This window comes from Carcharodon carcharias, chromosome 2 (assembly GCF_017639515.1).
Source record: "Carcharodon carcharias isolate sCarCar2 chromosome 2, sCarCar2.pri, whole genome shotgun sequence".
In the NCBI taxonomy this organism is placed as follows: domain Eukaryota; kingdom Metazoa; phylum Chordata; class Chondrichthyes; order Lamniformes; family Lamnidae; genus Carcharodon; species Carcharodon carcharias.
Window position 1 is genome coordinate 187,906,833 of NC_054468.1, and position 20,459 is coordinate 187,927,291.

General features: G+C 42.4%; 1 protein-coding gene across 1 annotated transcript in view; it reads right to left on the reverse strand.

The window, feature by feature from the left end:
* The window catches only part of ush2a (Usher syndrome 2A (autosomal recessive, mild)), a 1,196,697-nt gene that overhangs the window by 252,236 nt on the left and 924,002 nt on the right, over positions 1 to 20,459 (reverse strand). Inside the window, exons 48-49 of the mRNA XM_041207243.1 lie at positions 14,080 to 14,248; positions 12,988 to 13,209 (exon numbers count right to left, since the gene is read on the reverse strand). Coding sequence (XP_041063177.1) covers positions 12,988 to 13,209; positions 14,080 to 14,248 — 391 coding nt within the window. The remainder of the gene's footprint in view (positions 1 to 12,987; positions 13,210 to 14,079; positions 14,249 to 20,459) is intronic.

Consider the following 20,459-nt stretch of genomic DNA (forward strand, 5'->3'; position numbering starts at 1 on the left):
ACACTATAAATTAGTGGCTCATTATTGTCTTGTGATTTAAAATTGAGTAAGACCAATGGTAATTTGAAAATGGTAATTGGTGATTAGATGCTATAAATTCTTGAAATGTTAAGGTCTGAAGTGTGCAAGTTGCACATGATACAAAGTTTTTAATAATACTAATAACGACACCTCTGCACTGCATGTGGGTAGACCAATGTTTTGAGGTTAAGTAGGCTAACGTGCGGGAGGGAATAACTCAACCATGGAAAGGAAGGGCAATGGTGAGAAAAGGGTTAGGAAGGTGAGGCTAAAGAGGGTGCAAATAAGAGGAGAAATTAGGAAAGGGGAAAGATCTATAAGAAATATAAGATGAGTGGAGAGGGGAAGAAATAAGAGGTAAATGAGGGGAGGTAGCCAAGGATGATAGAAACTAATGGTGAGAGAAGAGCAAGATAAGATCATACAGGGTAAGATAAAACAGAAAAAGAAAGCTTTTGATAGTCACAAACACATAATGCTGTAAAAAGCCTAGAGGAGTTTAGAAAGTACAGGTGTGAAGTAAAAAAGGAAATTAGGAAAGCAAAGAAAGGATATGAAAATATATTGGCAGGTAAAATCAAAGAAAACCCAAAGATGTTTTACCAGTACATTAAGAGTAGGAGAATGACTAAGAAAAGGGTAGGGCCTATCAGAGATATACATGGTAATTTGTGCATTGATACTGAAGATGTGGGCAGGGTTCTCAATGAGTGCTTTCTCTCTGTCTTCACTAAGGAAAGGGATAACATAGGTATTCTAGTTAAAGAGGAATGTGAAATATTAGATACAATAAGCATAATTTGGAGTTCTGTGAAGGAGTAACATGTGCTGTGGATAAAGGGGAACCAGTAGGCCTGCCGTACCTGGATTTCCAGAAGTGCCACGTCAAAGGTTATCATAGAAAATAAAAGCCCATGGTGTGGGGGTAACATATTAGCATAGATAGACGATTGGCTGGCAGAAAACTATGTATAAACGGGTATTTTTATGATTGGCAGGATGTGATGCATGGAGTCGCGCAGAGGTCTGTCCTGGGGCCTCCACTTTTTTTACAATTTATATCAATGACTTAGATAAGGGGAGTGAAAGCATGATAGCTAAATTTTACAGATGAGACAAAGACAGGTAGGAAAGCATGCTGTGAAGAGGACATAATGAGGTTGCAGACGATATTGACAGGTTGAGTGAGGGGGCAAAGATCTGGCAGCTGGAGTATAATGAATAAAAATGTGAAGTTGTTCACTTTGGCAGGAAGAATAAAAAAGCAGAGTATTACATAAACGGAGAACAACTGCAAAATTCTGAGGTGTAGAGGGATCTAGGTGTTTTAGTGCACGAGTGACAAAAAGTTAGTATGCAAGAATGGCAAGTAATTAAGAAGGCTAATAGAATGCTATTTTTTATTATGAGAACAATTGAACATAAAAGTAAGGATGTTATGCTTCAGTTATACAGGACATTAGTGAGACCACATATTGTGAGCTGTTTTGGTATCCTTATTTAAGGAAGGTTGTAAATGTATTGGAGGTGGTTCTGAGGCGGTTTACTAAACTGATACGTGGAATGAGGGGGTTGTCTTATGAGGAAAGATTAGGCAGATTGAGCTTGTTTCCGCTGGAGTTTAGAAGAGTTAGGGGTGACTTGATTGAAGTGATGTAAGATCCTGAATGGTATTGACAGGGTGGATGTGGAAAATAGGATGTTTCCTCTGGTGGGTGAGTCCAGAAATAAGGGGCATTAGGGGTTGCCATTTTAGGACAAAGACAAGGAGAATTTTTTGCTCTGAGGGTTGTGTGACTTTGGAACTTTCTGCCTCCGAAGGCAGTAGAGGTGGGGCCATTGAATATCTTTAAGGCAGAGGTAGATAAATTCTTATTAGGCAAGAGAATCAAAGGTTATTAGGGTTAGATGGAAATGTGGAATTTGAAACACAAACACATTAGCCATGGTCTTATTGAATCGTGGAGCAGACTCTAGGGGCCGAATGGCCTACTTCTGCTCGTATTGCGTATGTTCGTCTGATGAGAGAGGAAGTACTGGAGAGACTGACATCCTTGAAGGTAGATAGATCACCAGGGCCGGATGAATTGCAGACCAGGCTTTTAAAGGAAGCCAGGGAGGAAACAACGGATGCTCTGATGATCATTTTCCAATCCTCACTCGATGCATGTGAGGTACCAGAGGGTTGGAGGTCTGTGAATGTCGTACTATTATTTAAAAAGGGTGTGAGGGATAGGCTAGAAAATTATAGGCCGGTCAGTCTGTCTCAGGTGGTTGGCAAATCATTGGAGTCAATTCTGAGAGACAGGATTAACTGTCATTTAGCAAGGCACGGACTGATCAGGGATATTTAGGAAGGGTTGTACACAGAAGCCAGGGAACTACAGGCTAGTGAGTTTCATGTCAGTGGTAGGGAAACTATTGGAGAAAATTCTGAAGGAGGGAATCTATCTCCACTTGGAGAGGTAAGGTTTGATCAGGGATAGTCAGCATAGCTTTGCCAAAGGGAGATCATGCCTTCACAAATTTGATTGAATTTTTTGAGGAGGTGATCAGGTGTGTAGATGAGGGTAGTGTAGGTGATGTAGTTTATAAGGATTTCAGCAAAGCCTTTGACAAGGTCCCACATGGGAACCTTATAAAGAAGGCAAATGCACATGGGATACAGGGTAATTTGATGAGGTGGATTCAAAATTGGCTTTGTCGTAGGAGACAGAGGGTGATGACAGAAGGATGCTTTAGTGACTGGAAGCCAGTGTCCAGTGGCATACCACAGGGATCTGTACTGGGTCCCTTATTAGTCATCATTTATATAAATGACATAGATGACTATGTGGGGGGTAGGATTAGTAAGTTTGTGGATGACACAAAGATTGGCCAGGTGGTTAACAGTGAGATTGAATGTCTTGGGCTACAGGAAAATATAGATGGGATGGTCAAATGGGCAGATAAGTGGCAGATGGAATTTAACCCTGAAAAGTGTGAAGTGATACACTTTGAAAGGAGTAATTTGACACAGAAGCATTCAATGAATGGCATGACACTAGGAAGTTCTGAGGAACAAAGGGACATTGGCGTGTGTGTCCATAGATCTCTGAAAGTGGAGGGGCATGTTAGTGGGGTGGTGAAAACGGCATATGGGACACTTGCCTTTATCAATGGAGACATAGATTACAAAAGTAGGGAGGTCATGTTGGAGTTATATAGAACATTGGTGAGGCCACAGCTGGAGTATTGTGTGCAGTTCTGGTTGCCACATTATTAGGAAAGATGTGATTGCATTGGAGGGGGTGCAGAGGCGATTCACCAAGATGTTGCCTGGGATGAAACATTTAAGTTATGAAAAGAGGTTGGATGGACTTGGGTTGTTTTCGTTGGAGCAGAGAAGATTGAGGGGTGACGTGATCGAGGTGTACAAGATTATGAGGGGCATGGATAGGGAGCAGTTGTTCCCCTTAGTTGAAGGGTCAGTCACGAGGGGACACAAGTTCAAGGTGAGGGGCAGGAGGTTTAGGGGGGGATGTGAGGAAAAACTATTTTACCCAGAGGGTGGTAACAGTCTGGAATCCACTGGTGGAGGCGGGTTGCCTCACATCCTTTAAAAGTACCTGGAAGAGCACTTGGCATGTCATAACATTCAAGGCTATGGGCCAAGTGCTGATAAATGGGATTAGTTAGGAAGGTCAGGTGTTTTTCATGTGTTGGTGCAGACTCGATGGGCTGAAGGGCCTCTTCTGCACTGAGAGATTCTGTGACTCTGTGATAGTCAGCATGATTTTGTTTGGGAAGATTATGTCTTACTAACTTAATCAAATCTTTTGAGGAAGTACTAAGGAGTATTGTTGAGGGTCGTGCAGGGGATATTATCTACATGGATTTTAGTAAGGCATTTGACAAGATCCCACATGGCAGACTGATTAGAAAAGTGAGATCCCATGGGATACAAGGGAAGGTGGTGAGTTGGATCCAAAATTAGCTCAGTGACAGGAAACAAAGGTATTGGCCGATGGATGTTCTTGCAAATGGAAAGCGGTTTCCAGTGGCATTCCACAGGGCTCAGTGTTAGTGCCCTTGCTGTTTGTCGTATACATCAATGACTTGGACTTAAATGTGGGAGGCATGATTGGGACATTTGAGAATGACCTCATTACAGCCTTGATTCAAGCATGGACAAAAGAGCTGAATTCCTGAGGCAAGATGAGAGTGACGGCCTTTGACATCAAGGCAGCACTTGACCGAGTCTGGAGGCAATGAGAATTGGGGGGAAAACTCTCCGCTGGTTGGAATTGTGCGTAGTACAAAGGAAGATGGTTGTGGTTGTTGGACCTCAATCATTTCAGTTTCAGGACATAACTGCAGGAGTTTCTCAGGGTAGTGTCCTCGGCCCAAACATCTTCAGCTGCTCACTTACCTTCTCCAGACTCCTGACTTTATGTTGGAGAGGTTCACTGATGATTGCACAATGTTCAATACCATTCATGACTCCTCAGATACTGAAGCAGTCCATGCCCATATGCAGCAAAACCTGGACAACATTCAGCCTTTGGCTAATAAGTGGCAAGTACCATTCATGCCACATAAGTGCCAGGCAATGAGAATCCAACCATTACACCTTGACATTCAATGGCGTTATCATCGCTCAATCCCCCACTATCAGCATCCTGGGGGTTACCATTGACCAGAAACAGAACTGGACCAGCCATATAAATATTGTGGCTACAAGAGCAGGTCAGAAGTCAGGAATTCTGTGGCGAATAACTCACCTCCTGACTCGCCAAAGCCTGTCCACCATCTACAAGGCACAAGTCAGGAGTGTGATGGAATACTCTCCACTTGCCTGGATGAGTGCAGCTCCAACACTCAAGAATCTCGACACCATCCAGGGCAAAGCAGCCCACTTGATTGGCACCCCATCTATCATCTCCAACATACACTCCCTCCACCACTGATGCAAAGTGGCATTAGTGTGTACCACCTACATGATGCACTGCAGCAAGTCAGTTAATAGTGAAGAGGATAGCTGTTGTCTACAGAATTATATCAATGGTTTGGTGGAGGGGGTGGAAAAGAGGCAAATGGAACGCAATCTGGAAAATATGTGAGGTAATGCATTTGGGAGGACAAACAAAGCAAGGGAATACTCAATAAACAGGAGGGTATTGAAAGGGGTTAAGTAAATGAGAATCCTCCGAGTGCATATCCAGAGGTCCCTAAAGGTGGCAGGGCAGGTGGATAAGGTGGTAAAGAAAGCATGTGGAATGCTTTCCTTTATTGAATGAGATATTGAATATGAAAGCAGGGATGTAATAATGGACTGTGTTAAGCCAAAGCTGGAATTTTGTGTACAGATCTGTTCATCACAATACAGGAAGAGTATAATTGCTCTGGAGAAAGTGCGGGGGAGATTTACAACAATGTTGCCAGGGCTTGAAAATTGCAGCTATGAGGAAAGATCGGTTAGGTTGTTTTCCTTAGAACAGAAAAGGCTGAAGGGTGACCTAATTGAGGTGTACAAAATTCTGAGGGGCCTAGATAGGGTAGACAGGAAAGACCTAGCCGAGGGGTAAATTACTAGGGGGCATAGATTTAATGTGATTGGTAAAAGGATTAGAGGGACAACCTTTTCATCCAGAGGGTGGTGGACATCTGGAATTCACTGCCTAAATTGGTGGTTCAGGCTGAAATATTCAACTCATTTAAAAGTTGTCTAGCTCTGCATCTGAAGTGCTGTAACCTGTAAGGCTATGGACCAGGTGCTGGAAAGTGGGATTAAAATGATCAGCTAGCTTCTTTTTATTTTTCCTTTTTGGTTGGTGCAGGCACGATGGGCTGGATGGCCTCTTTCTGTGTCGTAAATTTTCTATGAATCTAAAAGTAGTAAAGATACCTAAATAGGTATGTCAGTGTCGGAGTCAGAAAGTAGCTTTGTGTGGAGGGGATTGGAAAAGTACTTCTGTAAGTACATCTAAAAGGACACAGCTCTGACAATCAAACAAAAAAGTATTTCATATGATTTAAAATCAATGCATAGAAATGTCTAAAAGGCAAAATGTCCACTTGTGTAATTAACCAATGATGGTCAGCACATGAAGTAATAGCATCAGGAAGACAGTATCAGAAAGGAATGAAAGAAAAAGTGGAAATCCAGCTGACTTGGATAAGAAAGGCAACAAAGGGATATAAAGGCTAATAAAAACTGCAAAATAAAATATGCGAAAAGCTTGCAAGGGATTTCAAAGCTAACAATTCTGAATATATAAATAGAATGAGAGTGATAAAGGGGAACGTAGGCCCATTAAAGACAGATGCAAGTGAGGCTGTAGTGGATAGTAAGGAGATGGCAGATATGTCAAATTACTGCTTGTATTTGCAGAGAAGGAAGAGGACAAATACTAGTGACTAAAGGGAACCTAAAAATTAAGTCGAGGAGGAAACTTAATGACACAGATTTTCACAGAATCATGGAGACTCTGCGGGCCTTTAAAAGTGGCAGCAGGACCCGTATCTGGAAACCTCACCTGTATTCCCGGCAGATTCAATTTTTGCTGGTAAAGAAGAGAGGGAAAGGCGTGACGTGCACATGAGAGAAACCCAAACTCAGCAGGGCAGTTTGAAATCGGTGCTGAGTTCATACAAATCCCATTTCTGCTGCAGCAAGGGCCTTAACCTGTAGCTTCTGTAGTATGGGAAGTAAAAACTTAAAGGAGTAGTGGTAAATGCTCTTGAAGTGGCAGGTAAGGTCTATTGAACTGACAAGCTGCAGTTATTTAAATGTCCAGTCCTTTAAAAATTAAAAAAAACATAAGCATGTTTGTTTCAGTGAGAGTTGAAAAAAATCTGTTCTGCAGCTAAAATATATTAGTTGACATTATCCCAAGGGCTATCACATTGTCATTATTAATGCTTGGCTGCTCCACAGCCTGTCAATATCTCAGTAGGAAATCCCAAGTTCATAGTTTTATTGACAGCTCAAAGAGGTTATGAAAAGATTAGCTGCCTTTGAAATGGCATAATGAATATAAGTCTGTTTGCTTTTATAAGGAATTAAGTACTTGGAATTTAAATGTTTTGAATGGGCTTTCATGAATGTGTTCTTTTTAACTATAATGAACAGCATAATAGATCTTTAGATCTTTATTTATTTTATCTCAACATGGATCCTAAGGTACGCCCATGGTGGATATTGGGTAAGTTGGCATGGAGGGTTGTAAGGGCAAAGTGTGGTGGGTGGGTTGGCATGAGTTGGCGTTAAGTTGGGAAGGGGCTCTAAAGGACCATGGGAGTTGCCATGGGTTGGCATTAAATTTGTATGAGGGATATAAGGGGTCATGTGGATGGGGTGTTGTGTTAGCATGGAGGGTATGAGAGGGCATTGGGTGGAGGTATGGGTTGACATGAAGGGTACCATAAACACTTTAATTATGGAATATGGTTCATCTTCAAGGACTAAGAATGTGTTTTTAAAATACACTGTCCCTTAAAGGGTTAATGCAAGGACTCTGGTTGCTGCTGTTCCTGGAAAACATAGCATTTTACAAGAAAAGGTAATTAAGCAGTTTTAAAGAAGCTGGAATCCTCTTGACCCTGGTGGACTGTTTACAAAAGGGTCAAATGGTGGTCTTTGTCTTTGAAAAATAATCATGGAAACTGTGTTTTAAAAACTCGTGGACTGGTTTTGCTTTTGTGGAGAAAACAAGAAGGATCAACTGCTTGGGTAAAAGTGGCAACAGCTCCTGAAGCTCCAGACCTAGTCAAAAGCAAAAAGTGAATGGAAGTTACTCTGAAGCTGCTCTACTTTCCAAAATAGACAGTGAGTATGCACGTGCATATTTAGAAAGAATCATTATTAAACTTCCGTATTTACTGCTGTATGTTAATAAGCTTTGCCTTCTACTTCACAAGCCTGGTTCTACAATAAAGTACTAATTTTGTTGTTTATTGAAGAAACCTGGGCATTGAGTGGTCATTCTGAGATTCATAGGTACAGCACATATTTGGCCATACAGCTAGCTGGAGAAATCATTTAAATTTATGTTGTGACTAGTGGAGTAGTGGAACCAGAGACAGACAGTGACTCCTCCCATCTTGGTCATAAGGGTATTAGGGGCCATGGGTGAATGGGTGGAATGAATTGGCATGGATGGGGCATTGTGGGTGGGTGTGAGCATGAAGGGGTGTGAGGGGTGAGGGATAGAGGGTATAATATTTAACAAAACAATTGGGACAAAGTTCCTGAGAACTGAGGTGGGCCTTTTAAACAGCTTGCCATGGCACTCAGCAGCCTTTGTGGTTGTCTCTGATCTATATCTGGAGATCTACGTCCACCCCTACCAACCCCCTCTCAGGATGAAGGTGCTGCCTTTCAGGTTAGTTCCTCCCAAGGTGCAAGTTTCATGATTCCCGCTACCCTTGGGTGAAAATCTGGGGCAATGTATTTAATTAAAAAACAGTGAAAGAAAAATAATGGGATTTAATGAAATCTTCAGGACCTGATGGTTTCCAGCCCAAGATGTTACAAGATTCTCTAGGAATCCAGTCTTTGGATTGGAAAATTATTTCCTAAGGGAGAAAGGAAAGAGTGAAGTAACTTCAGACCTATTGGTTTATTATCAATTGGGGAAGTTACTGGAATCCATCATCCTGACAGAGCAACTTGGATGAACATCCGCTGATCAGAGGGTCAGTGTAGATTTGTAAAAGGAAGAACATGTCTAATTAAGCTGAATTTTTTGAGAAGATCATGGCATTGGATAAGGTGATGTCATTGGATGTTGCTGGTATGGATTTCCCAAAAACATTTGATAAAGTTCCATAGTAGATATTTTTAGTAAAAATGAAAGCGCGTGAAATTGGATCTGAGCTTGAGGCCTGGGTTGGTAATTGAAAGGTGGAAGATAGGGAGCAAGGATAAAAGGAACTTCCTCTGAGTAATAAAATGTGACAGTGTTCCCTGAGGGATCTGAACTGGGGCACTATCTGTGCAGTGGTATATATCAATAACTTAAAATAAGGAATAGAGCTGCTTGATGACATGAAGGGCCAGATTTTCACTCCTGAGATGGAGGCGCAGAAATGAAAAATTTTCTGGCTCACCTTGGGTTAGGGGTTGGGTGGGGAAATGGCCCTGTATGGCTGGATTTTTTTGCTCTGGTGTGGGTGGGGGGTGAGGGGGTGATGGAGTCAGGCCTGCCAAATGTGGAAGCAGTAGAGATGTGGAGGCAGGCCCTCCTTGTGTAAGGAACACGTCTCATGTCTCTGGCAAAGTACAAAATAAAGACCTGTGAGGAGATCTTGCTGTGACTCAGGAAGTTGATGAGAGCATTGCTGGTCCTGGGAAGAAACATCAGAGGAGTCAGGTGAGCACCAACTGTGATAAATGTCCAACACTAGAAGGGATAGTCTATCGATAGCCTTCCATAGGAGAATGTAAAAATTACTGCTGCCTGTTCACATTGTAATGAAGAAGCACACCCTACAAAGTTCAGGCTAGAAAAGCTTCACAAGGCACAGCCATGGAGATGGCAGCATCATGGTAGCATCTGCTGCTCACTGGTATTCTGTATGGGCTCAGATTACCATAATGCCTCAGAGGATGACTGATAGACACCACATTTGCCAGGATCCTTTGTCCTTTCGTATCTACCCTCTTTCTGCCCATCTGACAGAGTGCAGCAATGCAATTAGTCTTGCACAGAACCCTCACAACCGCACATTATCATGGCAGAACAGTGTGACTCATAGGGAGCAAACCTGCAGGGTGGTTTGTGTTTGGGAGCACAACATGCCATCTAGGAATGACAGGAACAGATGCCAGGTCACATTGCATTCATGCAACCCATTCCCCCCACCATCAATCCTCCAACATCTGACATTGCTGAGCTATAGAACATGGTTTATGTATGGCAAATAAATGCAGTTTGGAACTGAGTGTATATCTGGGAGTTTGGTGAGTGGGGGAGTTAGGTGAGGAGGGGGAGGAGGTGTTCCTTCCCTGTTGCTTTCACTTTTTCTAACTCTTTCACCCTGTAGGAATTAGTTATTTCTCTACTACAGGGAAAGAAGCTAGCTGTTTGGTAAGTATCTGCTAAGTGGTTAAGGTCTATTCTATTCCTAAGGTTTAAAATAGTCCAGGAACTGGTGGTAAGTTTAATAAAATATATAAAAATGGAAAATAAATAATTGAATAATATAATTCATTAGTTAATTAAAATACATTAAGGATAGCAAGATAGGTGATGTGGCATGATTGCAGCATATGGGTGCTCCTGGATGCCAGTGTGAACCAGGGCAACCATATCTGCAGTAAGTGTTGGCGACTTGAGAGGCTTTGGCTCAGAGCCATTGAGCTGGAGGCCAAGCTGCAGACGCTGTGACACAACAGGGAAGGGGAAAGTTACCTGGATGCTTTCTACCAGGAGGCAGTCACACCACTTAGGATAGGGTCTTCTGATTTGGTCAGTGGTCAGGTACAGGACAGGAGGGTGTGACTTTGAGTGAAGCAGGTAAGGAGACCCAGAGGGCAGGAATGCAGGAGCCTCAGTATTTCCAATTGTCCAGTAGGTCTGAGGTTCAGCTTATTTGGATGAGAGTGGGAGCTGCAGGGTGGATGAACTGACTGACTATGGTACAGGAAGCCATTCAAGTAGAGGGAGCAAAAAGGAACGTTGTGACAATATAGTGAGAGGGAGTTGATACTGTTCTCTGCAGCAAAGAGCGAGAGTCCAGACTACTTCCAATACATTTACATCTTTCCTTAAATAAGGAGACCAATACGGTACACAGCATTCCAGATGTGGTCTCACCAATGCCCTGCATTGCAGAAGCATAACCTCCCTATTTTTGCTTTCAATTCCCCTCACAATAAATGATAAAAATCTATTAGCTTTCCTAATTACTTGCTGTAACTGCATACTTTTTGCAATTCATGCACTAGAACACCTCGATTCCTCTGCATCTCAGAGCTCTGCAATCTCTCACCATTTAGGTAACATGTTTCTTTTTTATTTTTCCTGCCAAGATGGAAATTTTATATTTTCCCACATTATCCTCCATTTGTCAGGTCTTTGCCCACGCACATGACCTATCTATATCCCTTTGTAGCCTCCTTGTTTCTTCTTCACATCTTACTATCCTACCTATCTTTGTGTCATCAGCAAATTTAGCAACCATACCTCTGGTCCCTTCATCCAAGTTAAACAAGGGCAATTATAAGGGCATGAAAGCACAGCTAGCTAAAGTGAATTAGCAAATTAGGTTAGGGGATAGGTCCATAGAGATGAAGCGGCAGACATTTAAGGGGATGTTTCAGAATACACAGAATAGAGACATTCTAATGAGAAATAAAAATTCAAAGGCAAGGACGCACCATCTGTGGTTAACTAAAAAAGTTAAAGATAATCAAAAGAATTTTCCCCTCGGCGATTTGGGGGTGGGTCCGCCTCGCCGAGGTGAAAATGACGTGAGATGATGTCAGGAGGGACCCCCGGTCCATTTAAATCTTCAGGAAGGTGGCGGACAGTAAAATCAGCTGTCTGCCCGCCAACCTGTCAATGGCCAATTAAGGCCATTGACAGGCTAATTAACCTTGTTAAAGACCTTGCCCATCCAAGCTTAAGGCTGGCGGGCAGGCCAGGAGCGCCAGCGGGCTCCAGGTTATTCATGAAACTTCATCCACTGGCAGGATGAAGTTTCATGTCTGTTTTTTTTTAATTTAATAAACTTTGTGTTTCTTATTAACATGTCCCATCTCGTGTGACATTGTCACACGAGGGGGGATATGTTAATAATTTTAATATTTCTCTATTTTTTTACTTACCTGTCAGTAAACTCCCTGAGACAGCACTTAGTCACAGGGAGCAGTGTGCTCTTACGCGCGCATGCGCAAAAGAGCGCACTTTTTGACAGTTGGAGATTCTCTCCCCCACCTCCCTCCCCGCACCCCCCCTCTCCCCTCCCACCTCTCACAGGAAGCACATAGCGCTTCCTGTCAGGCAGGCTGGGCGGGCCTTAATTGGCCCACCCATTCAAAATGGTGGCAGGCCCCATTTTGGCAGCGGGGGTCAGCTGCCTGCCTGCCGCCGAGCCGGTGGGGCCCACCCGCCCACCAAGGACAAAATTCTGCCCAATATCAAACTTAAAGATAGGGCAGAACCTTTGGCTTGGCAAGCAGAGGCGGGGGCCCGCTCAGCGAGTTGTAAAATGATGCAAGGTGATGTCGAGTGTGCGTCCCGACGTCATCGCATGTCATTCAGATTTTCAGTTCGGCGGGCACGCATCCGAGTCAGCTGCACGCTCGCCGAACTGTCAAAGGCCTATTAAGGCCAGTTAACTATCAAGTGAAACAATTAACTGAGCTACCCATCCAACCTTAAGGTTGGCGGGCAGGCAAAGAGCCCTGGCGGCCTTCACCTTTATCATGAAACCTCAACCACGGGCGGGATGAGGTTTCATGAAGGTTTTTAAAGTCTTGTAGAAATGTTTAATAAAAATAATAGACATGTCCCAGCTCATGTGACATGAGGGGGCAAAACGTAACATTTTTTTTTTCCTTTAAATTTTTTTGAACTTAAACTAATCTCCCTGAGGCAGCTCTGTGCCTCAGGGAGATTTGTGCCCTTTCCACCATGGAAATGGCATATTTCCCACTAATACATAATTAATGCAGCGGGTTTCAGATGATACCACATGAAAAGCTGTATTAAACGCCCACTACCGCACTTGGTGCAAATCAAAGATGATTCCACCCTCTGTTTGATGTAATATGAATCTTTGTGGAAATTTCTTGCCAAATTAGGTGTGAAATTCCTGTTTTCAGTAAAATTTACTAAATTGTTGACTTGAATTTTGATCTAAAATTTTTGCTTGCATTCTTTCTATCAGTAGCAACAAAGGAATTTCTAAATCGCCATAGAAATCACTTTTTCTTCTTTATCAAATTATTTCTCTCCTGTTTTCTTTGCATCTCACCTGTAGTGGATTCATATGCAGTCCCTTCTTCTTCATTGCCACAACACAATAGCTCTGTGCTAAATAACTGTTTGCCACAGCACTGTTGGTTAAAACCATCATGAAGTGAATTTCGACAACAGATCTGGTTGCCCCCTTCAAAGTATGGGTTTCCCATGCAGCAGGAATCTCCAATTCCAATGGAGACTTGATTCTGTTGCACATTGGGGCAGCAAACTTCGCCTGGAAACAAATATTTAGCACATTTTTATAAAAAGATCAAATTAAACATATCTCACTGTAACAGTTCTATAAAAGCTTGCAAATATTCTTACAACTCTCTTATCATGTGAAGTATATCTGATACCAATTTTATAATGGTCACGTTTTATCATTGTTAATAATCTTACATATGGAAAGTTTTTAATTGACTAAAAGCATACATTAAGTGAAAAAATCAAAGGGCAGGATTAGAAATAGCGAAAAACATTCTGATAATGCAAGTCTAGTGAACAGGACTTAATAGGGGAAAACAGAAACTAATTTTACAATCTCAACTTTGAAGTTTTGAGTTGAATATGGAGAGCAGCCACAGAACATCAAATTTCCTTCACCTGAAATTTATATTCAAAATAATCTTTAATGATCAGGTTAAAAAAAAATCTAGGGCTTTCATTTTTTTATCCTGCCAAACACCAGCAAAGCACAGAATTGCATAATACAAAAATTTTAACAATGACAGCTAGATCATTATTATTATCAGTTGTTGTGCAGGAGGTGCTTAGTTTACGTTTACCTATTCACCTGTGCAAAAAATCTTTATGATCTTTAGAAGATTGGAAGTTCATGGGTAATGTTGCAGCAATGTGATTTTTGACAATCATATATATTGACAGATTTTAGCATTGTAGTTAGAATGCTATAACTATACAGAGGTTGATTGGTTTTTATTCCAGCAGCTCTGTCTGCAGTACATGATATACCTAAGATCTTGAGGTTCATTTGTGCAGTAAGGGGAAACAAAGTATTTTTAGCACTTAATCATGCTAAAAATGTCAAGTGCTGAATGTCAGTGTTTAACAACACAACTCACAAAAATGTAGTCTTGCCTACCTGGCAGAACTCTAACATAATAATTCCCACAGCATTGAAACCCAGGTTGGAAGGTGTGGAGAAGCCCACCGCAACAAACTATGGAGGAATTCAAACTCCAGGCAATGTATCTGTCTTCACAGCAAGTGTAGTCTGGCTGACTGCTGTACAGCACTCCATCACAGCAAACCTATTAAGAACATTATGGAACATTTCATGCAAAACACATCATCAGTTTTCCCACAGTAACAACTGAGTAAAACTTGAGTAGTAATGAATCTGCTCAGCTATAAAGTAGGGGCTCAGTGAATCAAGAAAGGGTTTAGAATGGTTCAAATCTGCTCAACAAACTAACCTTTGCATTTCTGATTATGATAAATGACTCCAGCCACACATTCACATGTATATTTTTCAACAAAAGAATAGCTCTAATACTATAGTTTATAATTTTGATATACTGAAAAAGCATGTTGAGCTAAGCAATTCATGGAAAGCATTAATGGTACTTGATGTGGCTGGAAAAGAAAGGCTTACGTATCATGATCAGTAAACAAATTAAAGACGATGGGAGTGAAGTGCCGACCTGCGGGATGCGAACGGGGCACAGGAAGCAATCCCTGTGCCAACCACATAGGCCCAAGGCTCGTTTGAAACTTGGGCCTGATTTAAATTTGACTGGCGAGTTGCACACACCTGCTGTCTCCAGGCTGCTCACTGATGAAACAGATGTAAATTCTTAGCTGCTGCATTTCTGGAAGAGACCCTCAAAGATTGAGAGGCAGAATGATGATTTGGAGAGTGGGAGCTGTGCAATTGTGAAGGAGGCCGATGATTCGGAGTTGTCTGATCAGGAGAGGTTCAATTAAGAAAAAGGGAATGGAGGCAGGTGACTATAGTAGGGGCAAGCATTTTTTTTGTGCTGCACCACATTGGTGATAGTTTACTGTCATTCACTGCCTGGTCTCATTCATGAAGAATGTCCACATTGGCAAAACGGTGGTTGGCATATCTGTGAAAATGTAATGTTCAGTAGAGGGCAAGAGAAAAATAAAGGAGTAAATTAGGGTAAAAGCAGGAAAAAATGGAAATTTAAAATATACATCATCTTCCCACCAGCTCTGATGGTTAATGTTGTGGAATAATCTTTGCTACAGTGTTACAATTTTAATATCTTCTGATTTGTTCTCAATCTTTTCCCACCTTCCAGTATCAATGTTATCCTCCTTAATTCAGATAGTCTAACTGACATTACCTCCAATGATATATAGTAGTTTTCCTTTATTAAGCCACAATTCAGCAACTTTTCCCTTTCCACAATCATTTTTCGACTCTCCCTAGCATAACTCATCCTATTTCGGAAGTCTGAATGTCAATATGAGTTCCAATGTGAATTCCATCTCAGGTTTCCTAGTTGGCTCTAATGTTACAGCTATCAGATTGTCTGTAATGCAGTCCTAATACAAATACTCATGTTTCAAGGGACCACACTCAACAGCAAGAATGGTACAAGTATGACTATAGATTTGACTCTGAAGCTATTTTTAAAGATTGCTCAGGCTTGTGCCAACTAAAAGCTTGCCTTTAAAGAAACAATCCTTTTAATATAATTTTAAACAATCTATTGTTACTTTCTTGAAGCAATCTGAAAATAACTTACATTGGAAAGTCTTGGCTGAAAAGAAAATGTATTTACCATTAGTATTCCTTTCAAAGAAGTAAAATACTTAAGGTGCACACACAAATGGTTACAAATCAGTGCTCCAAGGGCTTAGGCTATGGACTGTTATTGTTTCCAAAACTGAGGATTCCCTCAGCTTCTCCAACATTTTATTTTAAGTAAAGACATTTTAATATGCTGCATAATAATTCAAAAACACACAACACAGTTTAATGGTGGATTCCCCAATACATTTCACTTTTGAAGAGAGTTGTTATTCAGAAAAACCAATTCCCTTCGTTCAACAACTGAACTGAAGCCACAACTTAAACATCCTAAGGGAAGATTTCTCCTGAGCAATACAGGGATAATTTTAACCCCCAGCTCCCATGATCCTGCTGGCCTCCCAAGATAGGTGGATGAGTGTTGGGAGTGGGTTGAAATTGAAAAAACGTGAAACCATACCCCAACCTGTCATGAATGTGTTTACTTCCAGTTGAACCGCAGTGAGTTTGGTGTTGGCCGAATAACTTGCTTGAGAGAGGCAGGTCAGTAATTATAATAATTAAATGAGGGTCCATTCCTCAGATCTTGGCAACTATTTGAATTTATTGGCTGCAGGCCACCCTTTCTAGGGCTTGGCAAACCCAGAAGTTGAAGGCTATGTGCATGTTCACCTTGCGTGTTGGAAGTAAGTCACCCACTATATTGGCAATTAAAGGCTGAATTATGGGCATCCAGATCCATACCTGAAACAGGCATTACTTCTTTTACATATGTAAATAGGACCTCAGAAGTTTCAGGCTCTTGGGTAGGTAGACACAGATGCAGCCTTCAGTAAGCAGACCTCTGCCCAAGAGCAGCGGGGAGCCCATGAGTTGCCCATGGCTGCCAAGGTGACCTCAGCCCTCAAGTTCGCCTTCTTCCAAGGATTAGTAGGTGTCATCTGTAGATTCTCACAATCTGCAGCCCACAATTACATCACCTAGGTCACCGATGCCTTGTATTGGTGGATTCAACTGTAATGAATTTGATACCAGTCAGATCCAGAGGAATGTTGCCTTTGCTTCACTCGTGCAATTTCCACAGCTCCAGGGGGTCATAAATTGCACTCATGTGGCAATGAAGGCACCATCATATTCGCCATGTGCCTTTGTTGATTGGAATGGCATCCACTCCTTTTAATGTGCAGTCAGTCGGTGATCACAAGGACATAATGAAAGTTTGCACCAGCTACCCAGGGAACTGCCATAACTCTTTCATCCTTTGGCAGTTTCATGTGCTGCAGGTATTCTCTCCACCAGACAGCCTCAGCAGTTGGCGCCTGGCAGCAAAGGGATATTCACTGAAGACCCTGGTGTGGAATCATTGGCTAGCTCAAAATGGGGTTCTGATGTCTTGGAGATACCTTCAATATGCCCCAGCAAGGGTATCCAGGATTTCTGTGTCTGCTCTGCCCTTCATAACATGGCTTTACAGCTAGAACTGGAGCTGGCACAAGAGGAAGATGGAGATCACCCTGCATCCCTGGAAGAGGAGGAGGAGGAAGAGGATGTGCTGTTGGTGCCTGCAGGTGTAGATCTGCCAGCGAGAGAAGTCCATGACACTCTTATATAGACATTGTTACAATTATGAGGTTTATAAGATTATTATGTTTTGAGGTTGTATCTTTAAATTTAAGTTAAAAGAAAAGTGGTCATGTGACATGTTATGAAGTCTACCTGACAATAAGCCTGGGTGGTTTGATTGTTAGAGATCAAGGGAAGGCTCAGATTGTTTCATTGGGAAGAAGATACAAGGTATTTACGCTGGAGGGAATGCCAGCAACTTGTCTGTTGACAGTGGAGACTGAGAGTCTCTAAAGTCACAGAAAAATGACAAGAATGCCAGGTTGTAAACAGCTGTGCTTTAGACCGTCCATATATTTCCAAGATGAAACAGAGTTGGCCTCACAAGGGTAGCTAATTAGCATTTCTACCTAGATACATTGCCAGTGTGATTCATCTTGCCATGTGGAAGTTGGCAGAGGAATCCATTGTAAAGATCAAATTATAAGCTTTCCTAGAATGTCACTGAATATCACAATGTTTATAGTCTACCTGGATCCAGGAGAGAGGGAGCAGCCAGAAACCAAAAAAAATTTTATGGTTCGCTGTGCAGGAATACAGGTGGGAGATCAAATTAATGCAGACTTAAAATGAGGCTTGAAGAGCCACCTAGCTTGGACTAGGGGAAGAGTCTCCTGGAAAATAAATCCTCACTGTGAAAAAAAGTTCCAGAATTGCAAGGTACCAGGCTGAGAAAAGAAAAGAACAGGAATTAACCCTTGGGAGCTAAGAATCACTTTGGAAAAAATGAATGGTCTGCCTAAAAGACAGTGTAAAGCGTATCTATGAAGTGTGTTTTTTTGATTGGGCTAAGAATAAGGAGGTGTATGTTGTGGAGGTTGGTGGGGTGGGGGGGGGGGGAGGAACGGTGCTATTCTTTTCTGTAGTTTTAAAGTATAAGTTGCCTACCAAAGTTGTGTTTAGTTAATAGTGTTTTTAGTTATTTGTCACAGTAAGAAATCTTAAAATGTGAAAGGTTATGTCACCCTTTTCAGCCATTAACTTGAAGTTCTAAATTCTTTTAAAAAATTATCACCCTCTATTGGGATCATTACAACAGGTTTCACTTGAAAAATGTGCTTGCAGCATTGCAAGCTTTCCATCAAGAATCATATGCAACATGCACCCCCACCACACACACACCCACCCCAACCCCCCCAGCACCCTACCACCATTAAACCTTCTACCGACAGCCATCCAGTCACTCATCCTATTCACAGCCTTTCCTTCTCATCAAGGTTGCTCATTCCATCTTTGTAATGAAACTGATCAGGGTCAATGAAGAATCCAACAAAGTAGAGGCCATGATAATGAATAGCCCAAATAAAGTCATTATTTCATGAAAATAGAGATAATCAATGGAACAGTAATGATGTGATGAGCACCCAAGTGAATCCTTTTGTGCAACTAAGATATTTCTGTTGTACACTTTTTATTATTTTTATATGGCGCTAGCCCCATGGCTTCAGCAGAGCAAGTGGCAGGCTGCCTAATCCCCTGCTCTAAGACATGAAGTGCCAGTGGTGGACATCCTCAGGGTTTTGGTGCCTGTAAGGGCCTTGCCAAAGACCATACCACCTACATCTGTGCAGGGACAGCCTCGGTCATCAGGGCAGGAGGCAGCTTGAGCGGTATTGTTTGAAGTAGGGATGACTTGAGAAGACTCCCTACTGCCGTAAGCCCTTTCTCCATCTTCCCCCTCAGGGCTCACCTGCTCTTCCCTGCTAGCCAAGAATGGGAGAGCATTTGGTTGCATGTCAGTGTGGCGTTCAGTCACCATGGTGATGTTTTGATTGATGTTGTGTAAACTGGCAGTCAGAGCGTGCAGGCCTTTGATGTGGGCTAACATGCACTCAGTGGCCTATGCATCTAACTCTTCACGAGGTTCGCCTCTCTTTCTATAGAGGTGATCATCAACACAAATGCCTGAGACATCAGGTCACTCATGCTAGAGATGGGCTCCTCTAGTTTCTGTACAAGGGTACACAGTGGCTCTGGAAATGCTGAAAATTCCTATTGCTGCCAAACAAGTATCCTATCAATGTATGATTCCCAAGGGTGTCCAGCTGAGCAGATCATGAAGCGTTCTATGCCCTCAGACAGGGACTCTCCACTGCTGTCTTTGTCTCTAGCACCTACACCTGTTCAATTGTGATGTGTTCCTTACCATGTCCCACATTATCTATCTGTGATGTTAGACCCACGAGGCATATGTATCTGTGGAGATGAAGGGTGTGCAGGAGTCATGTGATGGTGCATCCTCACAGTGTTGATTCCCCTTCTAAGGTTTTCTCAGCCTCCTCTCTTATCTTCTCTGTCAGCACTAGCAATGCACCTGTGGGAGATAAAAGACGTGAGTTAATCTTGAATGTAGGCAAAATAGGGTTCCAAATTAGCATAGTGCAGCTCATGACATTTAATGAGTCAGTGACATCCATTTAACATGGGTAACAGCTAAGTGTCAAGTGCTAATGTGATATCTAATTCTGTCATCAGGTCTCTGGGCCAACCCCATACCTCCATCGATAACAGCCTATACTTTGCCAATCTCCAGCACTTCCTCCTCCATCGGGATCAGGGTTACCATGGCTGTAGCTCCACCTGCGGTGCTCTGCCACTCACTGGAGTGGTGGACTCACTTCTCCTGCAATGAGAAAAGGTAAATAGTTAATGAGAATGATGAGGATGAAGGGTGAACATTTGTGAAGGGTGACTGTGAGCAATAGGATGAGGGTGAGTGTGAGTGTTGTCTGTTGAGATGGAGATTTGAGATTTGAGGAGAAGGCTGGAGAGAAGCGAATACGTGTGACAGCAAGGTATATTAGAGGAGTGCTGCGCAGGAGAATGTTTGGGAGGTGAGAGAGTGATGGCTGCCAGTTGAGAGTTGCAGAACACTTACCTTGCCTGAACTCATGAGGTCATTAAACCATTTTTTGGTACTGGATCCTGGCCCTCGGCAGCACACTCGTGCTGCTGACAGCCTCTGTGACTTGCAGCCACACCAGCTTGGTGAGGCTGGCAGCCTCCTCTCGATGTCCACAGAAAATGGGACATTTCTTCTTGCCCTCACTGCATCAGTCATTGCCTGCAGGGACCAGGGAGCCAATCTTTTCCCTCTATTCTGCAGCTCTGTGCTC